The sequence below is a fragment of the Sus scrofa genome, chromosome 7 (assembly GCF_000003025.6).
Source record: "Sus scrofa isolate TJ Tabasco breed Duroc chromosome 7, Sscrofa11.1, whole genome shotgun sequence".
Lineage (NCBI taxonomy): Eukaryota > Metazoa > Chordata > Mammalia > Artiodactyla > Suidae > Sus > Sus scrofa.
In genome coordinates, this window is record NC_010449.5 from 34727360 (window position 1) to 34745060 (window position 17701).

Sequence of the window (17701 nt, forward strand, 5' to 3'; positions counted from 1 at the left end):
CTTCATACCCTGGTCTGACCCCATCATGGGTTTTTGGCTGCTGGGTCCCAGCTGCCTCTCTGCTTGTCTAGCGCTTCCACTCGACTAGATGCTCACGGCGGCAGGGACGTTCCCTGCTGTCTTCCTGGAGCCTGGCGCACAGCGGGGGCTGGTAACACACTGTGCATGTATCAAATGAAGCAAAAGTAAAGCTGCCTTTTGCTGTCCTGTGTAAGGTCTCCTGGGAGCAGGGGGTGGGGAGGCAATGGACGCTATTTGGCCACCATGATCCGCATCTGGATTCTGCTTTTCCAGGTCACTTTTTTTGCTTTTTATTTAGAGCTGTAGGTGCAGCATATGGAAGTTCCCAGGCTAGGGGTCAAATTGGAGCTGCAGCTGCCAGCCTACACCACAGCCACAGCAATGCAAGATCTCAGCCATGTCTGGAACCTACACCACAGCTCAGGCAACACCAGATCCTTAACCCACTAAGCGAGGCCAGGATACTGGTCAGGTTTGTTATCACCAAGTCAACACAGGAACTCTGAGCTTTTCCAGGTCACTTTTGAGGGAGGGGCCCTGGGACAACATCTTGCTCCACACATATCTGTCTCCCATTCTGCCTCTGCATCTCCTTTCTCGTACTTTCTTGGACACGCCTGTCTCCTTGCTCTGTGCTGGGAAGTGAGTGGGTTGCAAAGAAGGAGCTGGGCCAGGATGTCCAGAGGGCACATGGGGTGGGCTGGGGATGCTGGGAGGGGCTCCTGAGGCCACTGGGGGGTCCTCATGCAGAGATGGGAATCTTCTGAGGTCTGGGGAGCCCATCGGTTTCGGGGGCTCCCCCTTCCTTGAGGCCAAGGCCTCTGCTGAGCAGCCAGAGCTGGGAGCACCTGTGAAGAAGCAGGGGGCCCAGTGGGAGGACCAGTGCCAGCCACGCCAGGCCCATGAGGATCCAGATGGCCGCCAAGGTCCTGTACACCGAGATGTAATGCTTGCTGGGGTCTGTGCCTGGCAGGGAAGGGGGGTGTGATGAATGTTGGAGGGCTGAGGGCACAGCCGCCCCTGCATTCTGTGGGAGCTCCCACCAGCCTCCCCATAGCAAGGATCAGCACTGGAGGTCCCTGGGGGGGAAGGGCCATGGGTCCCAGACCAGCAGCTTCCCAGGATGCTGTGAGATGTCACAGCCGTCTCACAACGTATTTGTCTCCCTGAATAAGCAGGGGCTCTCTGGTCCTCAACAGTTACCCCTGCTGACATCCCCCCCAGCCCCTGAATCCCAGTGGCCCCCACCCCAAGGTCTGTGGCCACATCCTTCTCACTCACCGACGACATAGTCTCCGAAGCCGATGGTGCTGAGAGTGATGAAGGCAAAGTAGAAGCCCTCGCCGAAGCTCCAGCCCTCCACGTGGCTGAAGACCATGGGCGGGAAGATGAGAATAAGCATCGTCCCCAGGGCCAGGAACAGGGCCAGGCCCAGGGTCTGCAGTAGCTGGAAAGGGAGGAGTCTCTGAGGCCACTTGGGAGTGTAAGGCAGAGGGGCTGGGCAGCTGAGGAAGTGGGCTGGGCCAGATCCCGCCCTGCCCGCCCTGCCCTGGCGGGGGGGTGGGTGTCACATCTGTGTGTGTGACCTTGCCCGGGCCGGGAAGCTGTGGTCAGAGGGACTGTGTTGGTGAGTCAAGTTGGAATTTGGAGGCTCCTTCTGGCTTGGGGTCCACACGGACAGTCCCCCTCCCCCCAGGGACTCTGACTGTCATTGAACAGGCTCCGATTGCTCTGCACCTGTGCCCTCCTACTGTGCCCGGTTTCACAAGGGGCCAGATGACAGGTGGGCACTGGAGTTTGCTTTTGACCTCAGGAAGGGCTGCTGGAGCTCTGTGGTGACCACAGAGGTGTAGATCCCCCTTCGAGGAAGCCCCTGACAAGCTGCCTCCAGCTGTCAGCTCCCTTGGGGTGTATTTCAGAGAGGGAACTGCCTGGCCGAGGGCAAACCTTCCCAGCAGCTGACTGGGGTAGAGGCAGAGTCCAGGGGCGGGCCAGGTCTTTGTCCAGCCGGCACCACAGTCCAGCTTCTCCCTCTGTCCGGTCCTTTTCTTACACGGGGTCAACCCCTCACAGCCACCTGGTCAGACTCTGTCTCAGCATCAACTTCTGAGGGGGGCTGTGGGGAGGGAGGGGCCCTACCTGGGAGCGTCTGGGCTGGTCCTCCCACCTCTCCAGGGCGGTCAAGTGGGCACGCAGCCCTGTGCCTAGGTGGTTGAGGAAGACCACGTTGAGCGGGATGCCCACCAGGGCATAGAAGACACAGAAGACCTGGCCTGCCTCTGTGCTGGGCGCCAGGTTCCCGTATCCTGCAGAGGGAGGAGGGTGGGCAAACACGGGGAAGGGAGGGGTTAGAACTGCCTCCCTGACAGACTCCAGCAGAGGTTGATTGTTCCATCAGGAGGAGGAGGAGAGGAGCGGAGGGGAAGCGCCTCTGTTTCCAGACACTCTCTCTTTTTTTTCTTCCTTTTTCTTTTTAGGGCCACACCTGCAGCATGTGGAGGCTTCCAGGCTGGGGGTCTAATCGGAGCTGTAGACACCGGCCTATGCCACAGCCACAGCCATGCCAGGTTTGAGCTGCATCTGCGACCTACACCAAGCTCAAGGCAATGCCGGATCCTTAACCCACTGAGTGAGGCCAGTCCTCATGGATACCAGTCAGATTTGTTTCCGCTGAGCCATGATGGGAACTCCATCCAGAACACTCTTCACGACCTTTTCTAGGATGATCGCTATATGTAAGAATCCTGCTTCGAAGGCTCATCTCCCAAAAATTGCCTCCTGGAAGCCCTCCTGATTGCCGCCCTCTTCCTCCTGAGCAGGTGTGATTCCCCACAGTGCCCCGTGTCATTCCTATCTAGTTATCTACTTCACCTTGTGCTCTCGTTTCGAGTGTGCTCATCTCATCCCTCTTTACTAGGTTGGAAGCTCCCTGAGAGTCAAGCTTGGGTCTGGTTGGAGTTCATACTCCCCCGCCCCCACACCATCTGCTTTGAATGTCACCTGAGCTCAAGATGGCATATGGAATTAGACTTGATTGGAAGGAGGGGAAGAGTGGGGTTAGCCGGGGTGGGTCTGGAGGTGGTATGGGGGTACAGCAGATGTGGTTGGTGCCCAGAACACCCAGGACAGCCCTGCGGCTTGGTGGACAGTTCCTGTCACACAGATGACTTCCCTCCCCAGTCCCTGTTCTCTCCACCTGAGAGATTCTTCTGGCCCCAGGAGTGCACTTGGTCTGTTGCCGGGTCCAAGATACTGGAGAATTACCACATCCGGGATCAGCCCTCAACTAGTGGGGGCAGGAGTTGGTAGATAAATACACCTGCTTCCTTACCCCTGCAGGGCTCTCCTTAGCTGCTGCTGCTTCTTCTTCTTCTTTTTTTTTTTTTTTCTTGCTTTTTAGGGCCACACCCATGGCATATGGAGGTTCCCAGGCTAGAGGTCCAATCAGAGCTACAGCTGCTGGCCTACACCACAGCCATAGCAACACGGGACTGAGCCGCATCCGCAACCTACACTACAACTTGCAGCAACACTGGATCCTTAACCCACTGAGTGAGGCTCATGGTTCCTAGTCGGATTTGTTTCTGCTGCGCCACAATGGGAACTTCTCTCCTTAACTTCTTAGAGGGTCCTCAACACTGGTGAACCCAGTCACCCCAACCAGTCCCCCTGCTCATTACTGCAAACTTTATTGCTTTTCTCTTTTTACTTCTCGTGCTTCCTGGAATCGCCTCCTAGATAAACCACATCCTTGTCTCAGCATCTGCTTTGGTGACCATAAGGAAGCCATGGGGTGTCAGCAGGTGCATTGGGCCTCCCTTCTCCACCCTGACCCTTTACCTATGGTGGTGACGACCGTGCCTGCAAAGAAGAAACTGCTGCCGAAGTCCCAGTTGCTGGGGTTGGTGGAGTTGCCTTTGGGGTTCACGCCCTTCACCCAGGCTTCCATGATGACCTGTGGCATGGGGTGGGAGGAAGAGGGAGCTTGGCTGGTGGCCAAGCTCTCTGCCCAGTGCTTTCCTGTCTCACCTCATGATATTCTTACAAAGTCACATTCCCATTTCACAAAGAGGAAACTCAGGCTCAGAGTGGCTGACCTGCCCAAGGGCACTGGATTCCAAATCCACTGCCTGCTCCACTGGCCAGGGTTGACTGAGGTGCATGTGGGCTCGAAGTGTGGCTGATGGATGGGAAATGGGCCTAAAGAGGGAGAGGGTGCTTGTGGACTGGTCCGGGGGGGAGATGCTGCCTACAGCCAAGAGGGCGAGACCACATGGGTGGGCAGGACGATGGGTAGATTTCAGGCTGGATGTTCCTGGAAGGGTTTACTTGGGAACAATGGGGTTTGGGGACCACAGAAAAACCAAGGGGCTGCTCTCCCATGGTGCTGATGGTGGGGGACAGAACCCTGTGTTCTCAGCTTCAGGTGAGCTGTCAGTCTTGCTCTTTGCTGCCCCCTAGTGAGTCCCACCCCAGATCTACCAGAGAAATTCCATCAGAGGCCAGGGCAAAGGTCCGGGTGTGTGTATGTGTGTGTGTGTGTGTGTGTGTTGTATATGCGTGGTGTGTTGCACACGCGTGGTGTATGCATGGGTGCTGTATGTGGCATGTGTGTGCTTCTGCTGAATGTGTGTTTACAGAACCCGAAACACCTCAGGCTCAAGCTTAGAGGTGGGCAGGACTCCCTCCCTCATCTGCTCCCCACCCTCCTCCCGTGTCGCTGTGACCTGTCCCAGGGCAGCAGTGCAGCCTTGCCACCTGGTAGAGCCCCAAAGGCAGGAAAGGGAAGCAGTGGAGGAGGGGAAGCTCCAGCCCCAGGTCCTGTGGGAAATGTTTCCCCACTGGTTGGGTGAACAAGCCCTGCGGGGGACGGGGGGGGGTAGGTGGGGGGGGGCAGGGGGGTAAAGGTGGAGTGGGGGTGGCCCCAGACATCTGGATGTCTTGACACAGGCTGTCTGCTTTTCCTCACTTTGGCAGAACTGGCCTCTTGACCTGTGAACTCTGGTTTCCCTCTCATTCCCACACAGCCAGAGAGGCCAGGACCGAACGTTCCAGAACACGCCCGCTCCCCAGAGACCCTCGCCTATGGGAGCAGTGTTCATTCTAGAACCAGCTGTCCCCCACGCCAGTCTGAGGCTCTCCATCCACTGAGGGGGGCCTGTGCCGTGGGCGAGGGCGCCCAAGGCGGACCTTCCGTTCTTCTCTAGGAATCCGCAGGTCCGCCGCGAGTCCCGGGACCCTGGGCAAGGCCCTGTTTCCTTGCAGAGTCAGTCTTCGGTATGGTGTTTAGTACCGTCTATAGGTCTTTTTCTTCTTGTGATTTGAACAGTACAGTAAGCGCTCCATATCCGCAGGGTCTACACCCGCGGGTTCACATTCGCGGAGGCGGAGGGCTGCGCTAAGAAGCCTGCGCATGCTCGGAGGCTCTGGGCCCCAATCCCACACGGATACGGAGGGAAGGTGGAATCTGTGTTCTCTGGGAATCTCATCCCGGCGTTCTTCTGCCTCTCAGCTAGACGTCCTTTGGCAAGTGAGGGTCTCTCCCTAGGAGGCTCAGGACCCCTGGGGAGGCCCGTGGGTGTTCATCAGTGTTACCGCCCAGGGTCAAGCCTGAGGCCACTGATTAGATCCCAGCTACAAACCATCCCCCTACCCTCTGGCTCCTGGGTTTTGCCTGTACCCGGGGCTGAGGGAGAATGTGGTTCCAGGGCCTCCAGGGCCTCCAGGCCTCCAGGAACTCCACCCCCGCCTTGAGAGTCTCCTGAACCTTCTCAGCCTTGATAAGGGTGCTACAGCCCCAGTGTGGTGCTGCTGGGGGGCAAGGAAGTGAAGCCTGAGTCCGGAAGCCTCCTTTCTTGGAGAAAAGGCCTGGACAGTCTCTCACAGCTCTGGAAAGTTCTCTGACCAGCCAGCCCACACCGGTCATCCCCTAGGCCAGATGTTCTCCATCTTGAGGGAGCATCACGTCCTCTGGAGGGCGTGTTCACACAAGGCTGTTGGCTCCGCCCCCGGAGTTGCTGATTCATTGGGGCTGAGGGGGTTGGCCTTTCTAACTGGCTCCCCGGTGGTGCAGCCGCTGCTGGTCCGGGGATCACACTTTGAGAACTGCTGCTCTAGGCTGTATCCTTCCCCCTGCACTGATGCTAATTTGTGTGGTGCTGAGCAGAAGGCTTGGGTGTTGAGTTCTGCCTCTACCACTAACTGTGCAACTTTGGCCAACATGCTTGACCTCTCTGTTGCCCCAGTTCTCACCTACCAACTGGAGATAGTGGTAGCGGTAGTAGGAATGAGGAGATCCATGTAAAACATTCGGACCCAGACGATGGTCAGAACTGGTCTGACCCCATCATGCTGCTTGAGGCACCTTGTAAATACCCAATAAATGCCAATCATCATTGTGATGATTCTGCACCTGGCTCATTCCTTTATGGCACATTTTGTCACCCATTCGACCTCCTGGTCTTGAATGCCTTCAACTCCACCCCCCCCCCCCCCCGCCTTGCAACACCCTGGTTTTGCCTGATTCCTGGGAGGGAGGGTGCTGGGGTCCCAGAGTTTGTGCAGGGCAGCAGAAGGGGCCCAAGCAGGGCTGAGCTGCTTCGCCATCAGGGAGAGCCGCCCCCTCTCACGGGCACAGTATCAGCGGCAGTCAGCCACCCTGATCACTGCTCACCAAGCCCAGCTCTGCTGCCGGCATGGCAGCTGCTCTTGACCTTTATCCGTGTCTCCCACCCATAGCCCTCAAGTGTGGTCAGCAGCCGGGAGTTGGGAAGGGGAAGTGCGTGAGTGTCGGGGGAGGAACTGTGTGCAGTGTTGATAACACTGATATACACGGTTCATGTTTATGCAGCAAGGGGCCGCTTGGCGTAAAGCGCTTTTACTCAGCTGTCAAATGTCTGCAGCACATATAAGACGATTCTCCTCACCTAGAAGAGGACCAACCAAATAGGTTAAGTGACTTGCCCAATGTCACACCATGATCCAGTCATAGACCTGGGGCCAGAATCCAGCACTAGGTCTCATCTAGCTCTTTCTTCCCACCACACTCACTTCCAAATAGGGCCTCAGCCCCAGGGTGACGGCTCTGGACGAGCTCTGAGACCCCCGTTCTGCCCACCATCCACCACCATCTCCCCTTCACCTGCACAAACTGCTCCAGGGCCTGCTGGTCCAGGCAGGTGTAGTTCTCCAGGAAACGCAGCTTCTCAAACTGAAACTGGTCCCTGGACTGAGCCTCTGCCTGCTTCTCCAGCAGCTGGAAGATGGTGGCTCCGAGCAGCAGGTAGCAGACGTAGGCCAGCAGCAGGGGCAGCACCCGGCCACCCCAGCAGGGGCAGAGCCCAGCGTGGGGCATGGTGTGCCCAGGACTCTGCCAGGGCCCTGGGGCTGGCTGTGGGAGGAGAGGCGGGAAGCGCCCAGCCTTCTGCTTGCCTCGCCCTCCTCAGCACAGGTGTCTGGAGGCCAGGGAGTCTGTTTGAACAGTGCGCTCAGCTTGGCTGCACTAAGTGCCGTGAGTGCAAACAGGCCTGTCACCCCCCGCCCAGCCTTTTTTTTTTTTTTTTTTTTTCCACGGAGAGCAGCAATTCTGGGGCAGGGACCCCTCAAAGAGACCTGCTGAGGCTGTTCGTGTCTCACCTTCTGCCTCCAAGTTGGATGGGCTTTTCGGGGCCACATCAGACCCACTTCACTCTGCATGGGCCAGAGTGGGTCCCCTGGGCAGCCCCCAGCCCCTTACCCATGACGGCTTCAAGCCCCAAGCGCAGGAACTGGGAAGAAATCAGAATGGGTGTGAATACACCTTGTAGTCAGTTGCCATGGCTACCAAGCGGCCCGAATAATGGACCCACCTATCGGGGGAACCGGAGGATGAGGGAACTGGGTGACAAATCAGGGCAAAGCAAATAGACAAATGATAATCTGGGTCAGGAACAGCATCAGGGGTGGAGCTCCTAATAATCGGCTGCGTTTGCTTCAGAGCTTTTGCTGATAATTTTCCTTGTTTGAAGTCCTTTAGCAGGAGGATGTGTTGATGAGATGTATGTGTGAATAAAAAGAAGCTAAAAGGACCCCCTGGCCCTGGCTGGGTGCCAATGAGGGTGTTTCTTCTCTTTCTCTTCTTTGCTGGTGCTTGCGAGTATTTGTAACAGCTTTTTTTGGGATATAATTCACATACTACTTTTCACAAGTAGACAGTTGAATGATTTTTATTTTTAAGTATATTCAGTCTTGCAACCATCCCCACAATCAATTTCAGAACATTTTCATTATCTCAAAGAGAAACCCCACACCCTCTAACTATCACCCCCATTCAACAAGCCTGCCCCCTCTGCTTCTGGCAACTTTTAATTTGCTGTCTCTGGATTTCCCTGAACTGGACATTTCATGTGAATGTAGTCATACAGTATGTGGCTTTTTGTGTCCAGCTTCTTCAATTAGCATACATTTTTTCTTTTTTCTTTTTTTCTTTTTACTGCTGCCTGTGTGGCATATGGAAATTCCCAGGCTAGGGGTCAAACTGGAACTGCAGCCGCCAGCCTGCACCACAGCCATAGCAATGCCAGATCCCAGGCGCATCTGTGACCTGCATCACAGCTCATGGCAATGCTGGATCCTTAACCCACTGAGCCAGGCCAGGACCAAACCCACATCCTCATGTATACGAGTCAGGTTCTTAACCTGCTGAGCCATAATGGGAACTCCCAGCATACTGTTTTTTAAGGTTCATCCATATAAGTATCAGCCCTTCATTCTTTATGGCTGAATAATAGTTCGTTGCATGGAAACACTAACATTTCATTTATCCATTTATCGGTTGATAGACATTTGGTTCTTTTGACTTTCTGGCCATTGTGAAAAATCCTGCTATGCATATTCATGTACAAGTTTTTTTTTGTGGGCTGTTTGTTTTCATTTCTCTCGTGTATGCACTTAGACGTGGAGTTGCTGAGTCACGTGGTCAGTCTATCCTGAACTTTTTTGAGGAACCGCTAGACTGTTTTCCAAAAGTGGCCACACCATCTTACAGTCCCATGAGCAGTGTGTCAGGGTTGTGAGTTCTCTGCTGCATGTTCTGGTGTTTTCTCTAATGAGCTGCGAATTGCTGGCCTCAGATCCTTTTTCTCCTCCCTAGCTAACGGAACCCTGCATTTGTGCTCTGCAGCCCTGGGCAACGGAGCTTGACTGGCCTCACGCATCATGATAATCCCGCTCCCCACTGTCTTGAGAGCAGCCCTGATGGGGGGGATTTGTGTATGAGCAGCAGAGTAAGTGCAGACACATAGAGACAAGCAGGCTCAAACGGGGCTCCGTAGTGCTGGCCTTTTCCTGGTTCCTGGGGAGCCCTGGTGAGGCAGTTGTGCCCCAGGAAGTGGGGAGCTGGGCTTTTGTATTCCCAGCCCAGTCACTGCACGCAGGAGGCAGTGGGCATCTCTGGCTCTGCACACAGGAGGCAAAACGGCTCCAGGAGCCTGTGGACCGTTCCCAAAGGAGCCCCCGGTGCAGCCAGGCCATGGAAAGCACACTCACGAAGAAGCAGAAGAGAGGGGCCCAGAAATGGGGAGGGAATCAGCCTGACTGCCCTTTGCCCTCTCTTTCTGAGCTCCATGGAGCTGGGGTGGCTGTGACCCGGTTCTGGCCAGTGGGTCTGGGCAGAGGTGGCTGGGGATTTGTGGGCAAAGATGTTCTGTCCAGGCAGGGTGCTGGCCGTCATCTCGTCGCCGCAGACTCACTCATTCCTGGCTCTAAGCTGGGGTTGTATTTACACCTGTCAGGCCGTGTGATAATCAAATCCCATTTTATTGCCCTGGGGAAGCTAATATGTGAAGGGTTCTCTCTCTACCGTTTAGAAAGCATGTCCGCTGCTGTCTGCGGGACTCAGGCAGGTCCTAGCAACCTCTCTATCCTGAGTTGTTCTCAGGTGGAAGGAAAGAAAGGGGGGGAGGTGGGGAAGGCAGTGTCGGGGGGCATCCGTGATGGGCTGGGGGAGGGGGCCGGGGCAGCCAGCTCCTGAGCAGGGAGGGTGCCGGGTTCACTGGGGGCCAAGCGATCTGCTTTTTGCAGACCAGGTATGAAGACCCTCCTGTGGGCTTGCCTCCTCCTGCCTCTCCCCGACTGGGGCCACTCCCCCTCAGCTCTCTTTCCTCCTCTCACACCCGAAGACCGGCGGGGCGTCACCTGGCTGGAGTTTAGGACAGTCTTTCCCAGGAGCTATTCTGGTTTTTAACAGGGGCCTCCTGACACCCTCAGGGCCTCAGAGTCAAAGAATGGTACCCTGGTGGTGGACTGGGTGGACGGTCACCTGAAGCACTCAGAAGCCCCCCTGCACCCCCTTCTTCCCTCACTAGTAATGCTGGTTGAGAGCCTTCTGTGTGCAGGCACCTGCTTTAGATCAGGTTTGGGAGGGAAACTGCTGGGCTGCAGATGCCCATCAGATGCTCCCCTGCTCATCAGATGCTCCATCTCCCTGCCCGACACTTCCCCACGTGGGTCCCGCTCCGCCCAGAGCGATGGACGGACGCGGGGCATGATTTATAATCCCTTTCAGGGAATTATTGCTGCTAATGGGCAGAGCCAATGTGTGCTTCCCAAGGCGGGGGGAGGAGGGCAAAATCAATTAATGGAGAGTCTAACCTGGCCAGGCCTGATGGCAGAGTGTGGCCTGACATCCGGCAGTGATAAGGGACCCTCTGAGGCTGAACTAATAAGGAGATTGGACAAAAAAGAAGAAAAACAACCCCCCCCCCCCGATCAATGTCATGTACGATGCGCAGAGCCTGCAGAGCAAACAGAGCAGCTGGACATGGGCCTCTTTCCATCCGAGTGATCCTGGAGGTAGGGGAAGCACCGGCCGCCCACCGCCGTCCAACATCGGTATTCTACGGAGCCGCTCAATAGCACGTGGCCACACACATGAAAAGGGGCACGTTCTGAACTGGAAGTAAGGGGAGAAGACAGGCCCACTGGTCCCAGGTATGTCCCCTGCAGGGGACGGGGAGGTGGAGAGCAGGAGCTGTGTGTTCAGATGCTGCTCTGAGCCCCCGGGGACCAGGGCTGCACGCTCTGTGTGGCTGTCACTGCCCCACAGCGAAAGGTGTAGGACGGCCTCCTGGGTGGGGGAGGGGGTGCGGGTGTATGTGTATGTGTGTGCGTGTGTGTGGGGGCGCTTTGTCTGCCCTCCTGACCAGACATTCAGATTCAGGGGACATCCAGCCTGACTATGTGACCAGCAGAGGGAGGGAAAGCTGAGGGCTGGTTAAAGGACAGGCCCAGGACAGTCACACACACATCCCACTGACCAAGTCGCAGAGCCAAGTCCAACTTTAAGGGTTGCAAAGTGTACTTTGTCCCTGTGAGGCTGTGGCAGAGCTTTGGCAAATAATTATTACGGGGGAGGAGGGTGAAGAATTAAGGCTAATTATTCAATCCACCACAGTTTATCTGCTTTCTAAAAATCCCCTTTTTTCAAGATCCAAGAAGGCCACATTCTAAACCTCCCTCCTCTTAACACTTCCTGTCCAGGGAATGGTGGAGCCAGTTCTGTTCTAGCAGGGCCCGGGCTGGAGTCACCGGCCAGGCTGCTCTCCAGAAGGCATTTTTGGAAAGCTCCACGCATTTCGGCCTGGAGTGAATGCAGGTGCTCTGACCTGCCGTGGCTCCGCTGAGCCCAGGTGGCTGGCTGGCAAGTCTTCTCAGAACATTTCATCCATTTCCCGCACGTGCAGGGGCCGGAGAGCTCCGGGGAGGATGCATGTGTGGAGCAAGTGTCCACGTCAAGGGCCGGCTTCCACTGGGCGGGGACTCTGGAGCCGTCTCTGCCTCCCTCTCCTGCATCTCCTCTCCGGCCTTAGTGATGGCTGCAGGGGCTGAGTCCACACACGGCGTGGGACTGCACCACACAACCCTGTCAGTAAGGCCTTTGCATCCAGGAGATAATGTCTCTGCAGGAGAGCTACAGGCCGTGGACTCTGGCCAGTGCCAGAGGGGAGGCACTAAGGTGTGCAGGTACCCTGAGGCTACCTCGGAGGCACTCTGGCCAACTCCACAGGGCTCCTCAGGGGGAGAGGGAGAGAGAGAGAGGGAGAGGGAGTGAATGTGTGTGTGTCTACGTATGTGTGTGCCCTGTGGACTCCTGGGGAGGCTTCTAGAATCAGGCCTCCCCCTGGTCCTGTGGACTTTACTGAGGCCTCACCACGTGCCACAGACCTGTGAGGGCCAGAATGCCCAGGGGAGCCTGAGAAGGAGAGCTGGTTCTGACTTTGCCCCTCATGAACTGATGGGTGATGAGCTGGACAGACAGGTCCCTGTTGTCACAGAGTTTTAGTCTTGGTGATGGGGGAAGTTGCAGGCCATTAAAAAAATAAGCAAATAAAGAAAGATATGTCAGCAGTTCCTGCTGTGGCTCAGTGGTAAGGAACATGACTAGTATCCATGAAGATGCAAGTTCAATCCCTGGTCTTGCTCAGTGGGTTAAGGATCTGGTGTTACCGTCAGCTGCAGTGTAGGTTGCAGGTGCAGCTCAGACCTGGCGATGCTGTGGCTGTGGTGTAGGCCGGCAGCTGTGCTCCAATTTGACCCCTAGCCTGGGAACTTCTATATGCTTCCGGTGCCGGTTGGGCCCTAAAAAGAGGGGGGAAAAATCAGTGATGAGGAAAATACAACAGAACGATGAGCTAGAAAGTGACCAGAGGGTCACTTGGGTACATATGCCACTAACTGGCTATTAGCAACCAGGTCCACCCCTTAGCTTCACTTTCCTGTGAGATAACCCTGGGTGTGGGTTAAAGGAGCAGTTTGAGCCTGTGTAGCTTTGAAACGTAACAGTCCAGCTTCTCCAGCGGGACCCTTTTCCCCAGACCTGAGAAGGGGGCGGTGGGGGAGCCAGTTCTGCCGTGTCCTCTCTCATGCTCTCTCCAGGGTGATGAGGTCCTGTACTCAGGGGACAGAGATAACAGGAGCAGCAGACAAGCATTTTTATTCAGGTGGCTTCATTTCCAGGGCTATTCCCTGCTCCCACCTTCCCCTCCCCTGCTGCAGCTGGCTGGGAACCTTGCTGCCAGCGCCCTGAGGCAGGTGGCAGTGCCCGGGGCCTCCTGGGGGCTCCCACCTTCCACTGCCTAGAATGCTGAGGCAGCTCTCTGAGTCAAGACCCGGGCAGCTACCTTCCCACTGTGGGACTGGGGAGAATTGGCCCGAATCTTGTAGAGCTCCAAGGTTGGGGTGAGGGTGAAGCCAAGGCACACACACGGCTCCACTCAGTGCCCTGCTGGGCCCCTGGAAGCTGTCCAATGCTCTCTGGGTGCTGCCAGGACCTTAGACCCTGCAGTGGGGGTGGCTCCCTGAAAATAGAGCCGATTTAGGCACTGCCTATGGGTCATCGGCCATGAGAGTTGGTGGAGGGTCTGGGCCGGGGGAAGGGGACTGGCCGTCAAGATGCCCTGCATTCCACCACCTTTGTCTTGGGCTCCAAGCTGCTGCCTGGCCTGCTCCAGCCATTCCTGGGTTCCAAACCAGGGGCTGGGGCAGGGGCTGGGCTGGCAAATAGCTAAAAAGACCCGTTATTATTTCCTCCTCGTCCTACCAGCATGAGTTTCCTGACACTCACTGTGATGGCGCTATTTCAAAATCTCAAAGGTTTAAGATCTGCTACATGAAACACCACAAGAGTGAGCTTGTCCCGCCCCCAGCACCCTGGCACTGCCCGGCTGCCTGCAGCTCCGACACCCACAGCAAGGATGGCACGGAAACCTGGCCCCAGCCCCCTTGGCAGCTTCCAGGACACCACCCTCAAAGGAACACATCCCCTCCACTGGAATCAAAGTCATGAGTTGCTCCCCGTAGCCCACAGATCACTTGGAAGCCCGGGAGAGGCAGAGGAGGCGCCTTCATCTGTCCTCTGTCCTTGCTGCTGCAATGCTTGGCGGACGATCATTGGAACCTGAAAGGAGACAGGTGTTGTTGGTCAGGCTGTGTGTGGGGCAGGGACCTCTCCCTGTGGATGTCGGGCAGGGCATCTCTCAGGGTCTGACTCCTGGGAGCTGCATTTACTCCCCAAGAGCTGAAGGAAATGCCTCCTTTGCTGTTTTGCAAAAGTTTCAAGTCCCTGAGTCAGGACCTGCACTTATTCTCCAACCCCATGGTTTTCAGTGACACTCTGACTTAATTCTTTCAGAGAGTCTCTCCTTGCTTTTTGCCCCAGATACTCATGATATTCCACGATGGTTCCTCCTGACCATGAAGCCGCCTTCCTGGAGCCTCCCATGGCTGCACAGGGAGAAGGGTTCTCTGGACTGAGAAGCAGGACCCCTGAGTTCTAGCAGGATGGTCCCCACTCATGATGTGACTTTGGGCAAACCATGGTCGTTCTCTGGGCTTCACTTTCATCATCCAAATACTGGTGCAAAGGAGGTACCTGGAAAAAGCGAGGTAGCTAGCATGGCTCCTGGCTTTTGCCCCGTGGACCAGCAGCACTGCATCCCCTGGGAGCTTGTTAAGAAATGCAGAATCTGGAGTTCCTGTTGTGGCTCAGTGGGTTAAGAACCCAATATAGTGCCCATGAGGATGTGGGCTCAATCTCTGGCCTTGCTCTCTGGGTTAAGGATCCTGTGAGCTGTGGTGTAGATCGCAGGCGTGGCTTGGATCTAGTGTTGCTGTGGCTTAGGGTGTGGGCTGGCCATTGTGACTCTGATTCTACCCCTAGTCTGGGAACTTCCATATGCCGCAGGTGCGGCCATAAAACAAACAAACAACCCCCCCCCAAACAAACAAACAAAAACAACCCACACGAAGCCCCAAACCAATACAAAACAAAGAAATTTAGAATCTAGAGCCCCACTTAGGCTTACTGGGGCAGAAAAGTGTAAGACGAACTGACATGGGGTTAATTTGTTTAACATTGGCTGAAACTTTAAGCAAATTAGAATTTCTGAAGATTCTTGGGTAAAGAACAGTGTTTAAAAAAAATTGCAGCGGGCAGAGAGATGGAGGGGTGCAGGTGCAGCCACCTGGGACCTGGCTGCTGGGGCCTTTGGGCGTGGTCTGCCCGCTGTTCCTGAGGAAGAAGCCTAATTCTCTGTGACACGTTGAATGTGGGAGGTAACGGCGAGGAAGAGGGTGAAAACAGTTCAAGGCTAGGAGCCCTTGGTCTTCAGACCTAGTTCTATGTGCCAGATCCTAGGCTGACCTCACTGTTGAATTAAATGGAGATGGTCCTGGAGTTCCCGCTGTGGTGTAGTGGGTTAAGATCCGACTGCAGCAGCTTGGTTCGCAGCAGAGGTGCAGGTTCAATTCCCGGCCCGGCAAGTGGATTAAGAATCCGGCATTACTGCAGCTGTGGCATAGGTCAAACTGAGGCTTGGATTTGGTGCCTGGCCCAGGGACATCCACATGCTGTAGCTGTGGCCATACCAAACCAAACCAAACCAAACCAAACCAAAGACCCAATAAACAAAAATGGTTAATTCCCTGGTGGCTCAGTAGGTTAAGGATCTGGCCTTGTCACTGCTGTGGCTCGGTTTTGGGCCCTGGCCCAGGAACTTCCATGTGCCTCTGCAAGGCCAAAAAAGAAAAGAAAAAGAAAAAAAGAGAGAAAGAAATACTCACTGATGAGCTAAACATTTGCCATCAGAAATCGTCTGAAATGGATTATTTGAAAAGTAGTGGTGGAGTTCCCATTGTGGCGCCACAGAAACGAATCTGACTAGTATCCATGAGGATGCGGATTTGATCCCAGGCGTTGCTCAGGGGCTTAAGGATCCAGTGTTGCCGTGAGCTGTGGTGTAGGTCGCAGATGCGGCTCAGATCTCGCATTGCTGTGGCTGTGGTGTAGGCTGGCAGCTGTAACTCCATTTGACCCCTAGCCTGGGAACTTCCATATGCTGTAGGTATGGCCCTAAAAAGCAAAAAAAAAAAAAAAAAAAAAAAAAAAAAGTACTGGTAACTCCTCAAAAAGTTAAAATTGAGCTACAATACAATCCAGTAATCCCACTTCTGGGTCTACACCTAAAATAATTCAAAATAGGATCTTTTTTTTTTTTATTTTTTTGTCTTTTCGCCTTTTCTAGGGCTGCTCCCTCGGCACATGGAGGTCCCAGGCTAGGGGTCGAATCGGAGCTGTAGCCACCAGCCTACGCCAGAGCCACAGCAACGCGAGATCCGAGCTGCTTCTGCAACCCACACCACAGCTCACGGCAATGCTGATCCTTAACCCACTGAGTGAGGCCAGGGATCGAACCCGCAACCTCATGGTTCCTAGTCGGATTCGTTAACCACTGTGCCACAACAGGAACTCCCAAAATAGGATCTTGAAGAGATAGTTGCACACCCATGTTCACTGCAACATGATTCATAAAAGCAAGATGTAGAGGCAACCAAAATGTACATCAATGGATGAGTGGATAAAGGAAAAATACATATATAACGCATATAAGGACACATATGATGAACTATTCAGCCCTAAAAGAAATGGCGATGGTCCTTATTTCTAAGCCATTCCTAGCCCAGCCCGGAGCTGTGTCTTCTCACCCCGCCCCCAGTCATCACCAAAGGCAAGCGGGGGCAGAGGCAGTGACAGTCCTGGGTGGGAGCTGGCTCAGCCTCCGTGCTCCTCACCGCTCACCCTGGCCCAGGAGGCTTGTCCAAAGTGCATGGGAAGCATCAGACCCCCGACTTGGTCAGCAGCCACACACCTGGCGGCCCCAGCCCCTGCCCTCGCCAGTCCTCGGGATTGAGAGATGCAGGCAGTGGGTCTTGGCCCATCCCAGAGATTCTGATTTAATTCGTCCTGGGAGTGGCCTGGGTAGGAGGATTCCTAAGGGCCCTGGGGTTCCCCATGTCCAGCAGAGCCGGGAGCCTTGGTCCAGAGGGACCTGAGACATATCACCTTCTCACGCCCTGGTGTGTCTGATGCTCTCCCTTCCTGTCCTCAGCGCATCGGACTCCGCGCCACAGTTCCTCATGGACACAGACCTCAACCCACAGCAGAAGGCGCCGTATCCAGTTCAGTTCTGATTTTATGAACCTTAGTTAAGTGATGGAGCTGTCAGGCTCTATCGGGATCTTGTGACTGTAGATTCGCGGAGTGGAGGCTACGGCTACAGCATTTAAAAAACAATCCCACTGATGAGGGATAAATTAGGAGGGTTGGGATGAGCACTTACACTCTGCTGTATAGAAAACAGACGGTAGCAAGCACCTACTGCACAGCATAGGGAAATCCGCTTGTACTCAGCAATAGCCTACATAAGAAAAGACTCTGAAAAGAATGGGTACATGGATATATATATATATATATATATATATATATATATATATATATAAACTGCTTCACTTTGCTGCACACCTGAAACTAACACAATATTGTCAGTCAACTCAACTTCGATAAAATTAAAAAAAAGAAAACAAACAGAAATTGCCTTGGAATTCCCATCATGGCTCAGTGGTTAATGAATTCGACTAGGAACCATGAGGTTGCAGGTTCAATTCCTGGCCTTGCTCAGTGGGTTAAGGATCTGGTATTGCCATGAGCTGTGGTGTAGGTTGCAGATACGGCTTGGATCCCGCGTTGCTGTGGCTCTGGTGTAGGCCAGTGGCTATAGCTCCGATTCGACCCCTAGCCTGGGAACCTCCATGTGCCATGGGAGCGGCCCTAGAAAAGGCAAAAAGACAAAACGAACAAAAAAACAAA

At 54.8% G+C, this 17701-nt stretch overlaps 2 protein-coding genes across 2 annotated transcripts in view; both read right to left on the reverse strand.

Annotated features, from left to right (window-relative positions):
- KCNK16 (potassium two pore domain channel subfamily K member 16) lies at positions 412-7431 on the reverse strand. The gene is made up of 5 exons (XM_021098660.1): positions 7163-7431; positions 3862-3976; positions 2161-2327; positions 1303-1468; positions 412-987 (listed from the first exon to the last, which is right to left on the reverse strand). The coding sequence occupies exons 1-5, from the start codon at positions 7373-7375 to the stop codon at positions 764-766; spliced, it is 885 nt and encodes a 294-aa protein (XP_020954319.1). The 5' UTR covers positions 7376-7431; the 3' UTR covers positions 412-763.
- Positions 12977-17701, reverse strand: part of KIF6 (kinesin family member 6) — a 355709-nt gene continuing 350984 nt past the window's right edge. The window contains 1 exon segment of the mRNA XM_003128378.6: positions 12977-13954. Coding sequence (XP_003128426.4) covers positions 13902-13954 — 53 coding nt within the window. The 3' untranslated portion in view covers positions 12977-13901.

What these genes read in the sequence shown, in the direction of transcription:
- KCNK16 (XM_021098660.1), bottom strand. Translation starts at nt 7,375, where the DNA reads ATGCCCCACGCTGGGCTCTGCCCCTGCTGGGGTGGCCGGGTGCTGCCC. An exon ending in CCCTGGAGCAGTTTGTGCAG is followed by an intron (nt 3,977 to 7,162) that starts GTGAAGGGGAGA and finishes CCCATGCCACAG; the next exon opens with GTCATCATGGAAGCCTGGGT. An exon ending in ACCAGCCCAGACGCTCCCAG is followed by an intron (nt 1,469 to 2,160) that starts GTAGGGCCCCTC and finishes CTCCCTTTCCAG; the next exon opens with CTACTGCAGACCCTGGGCCT.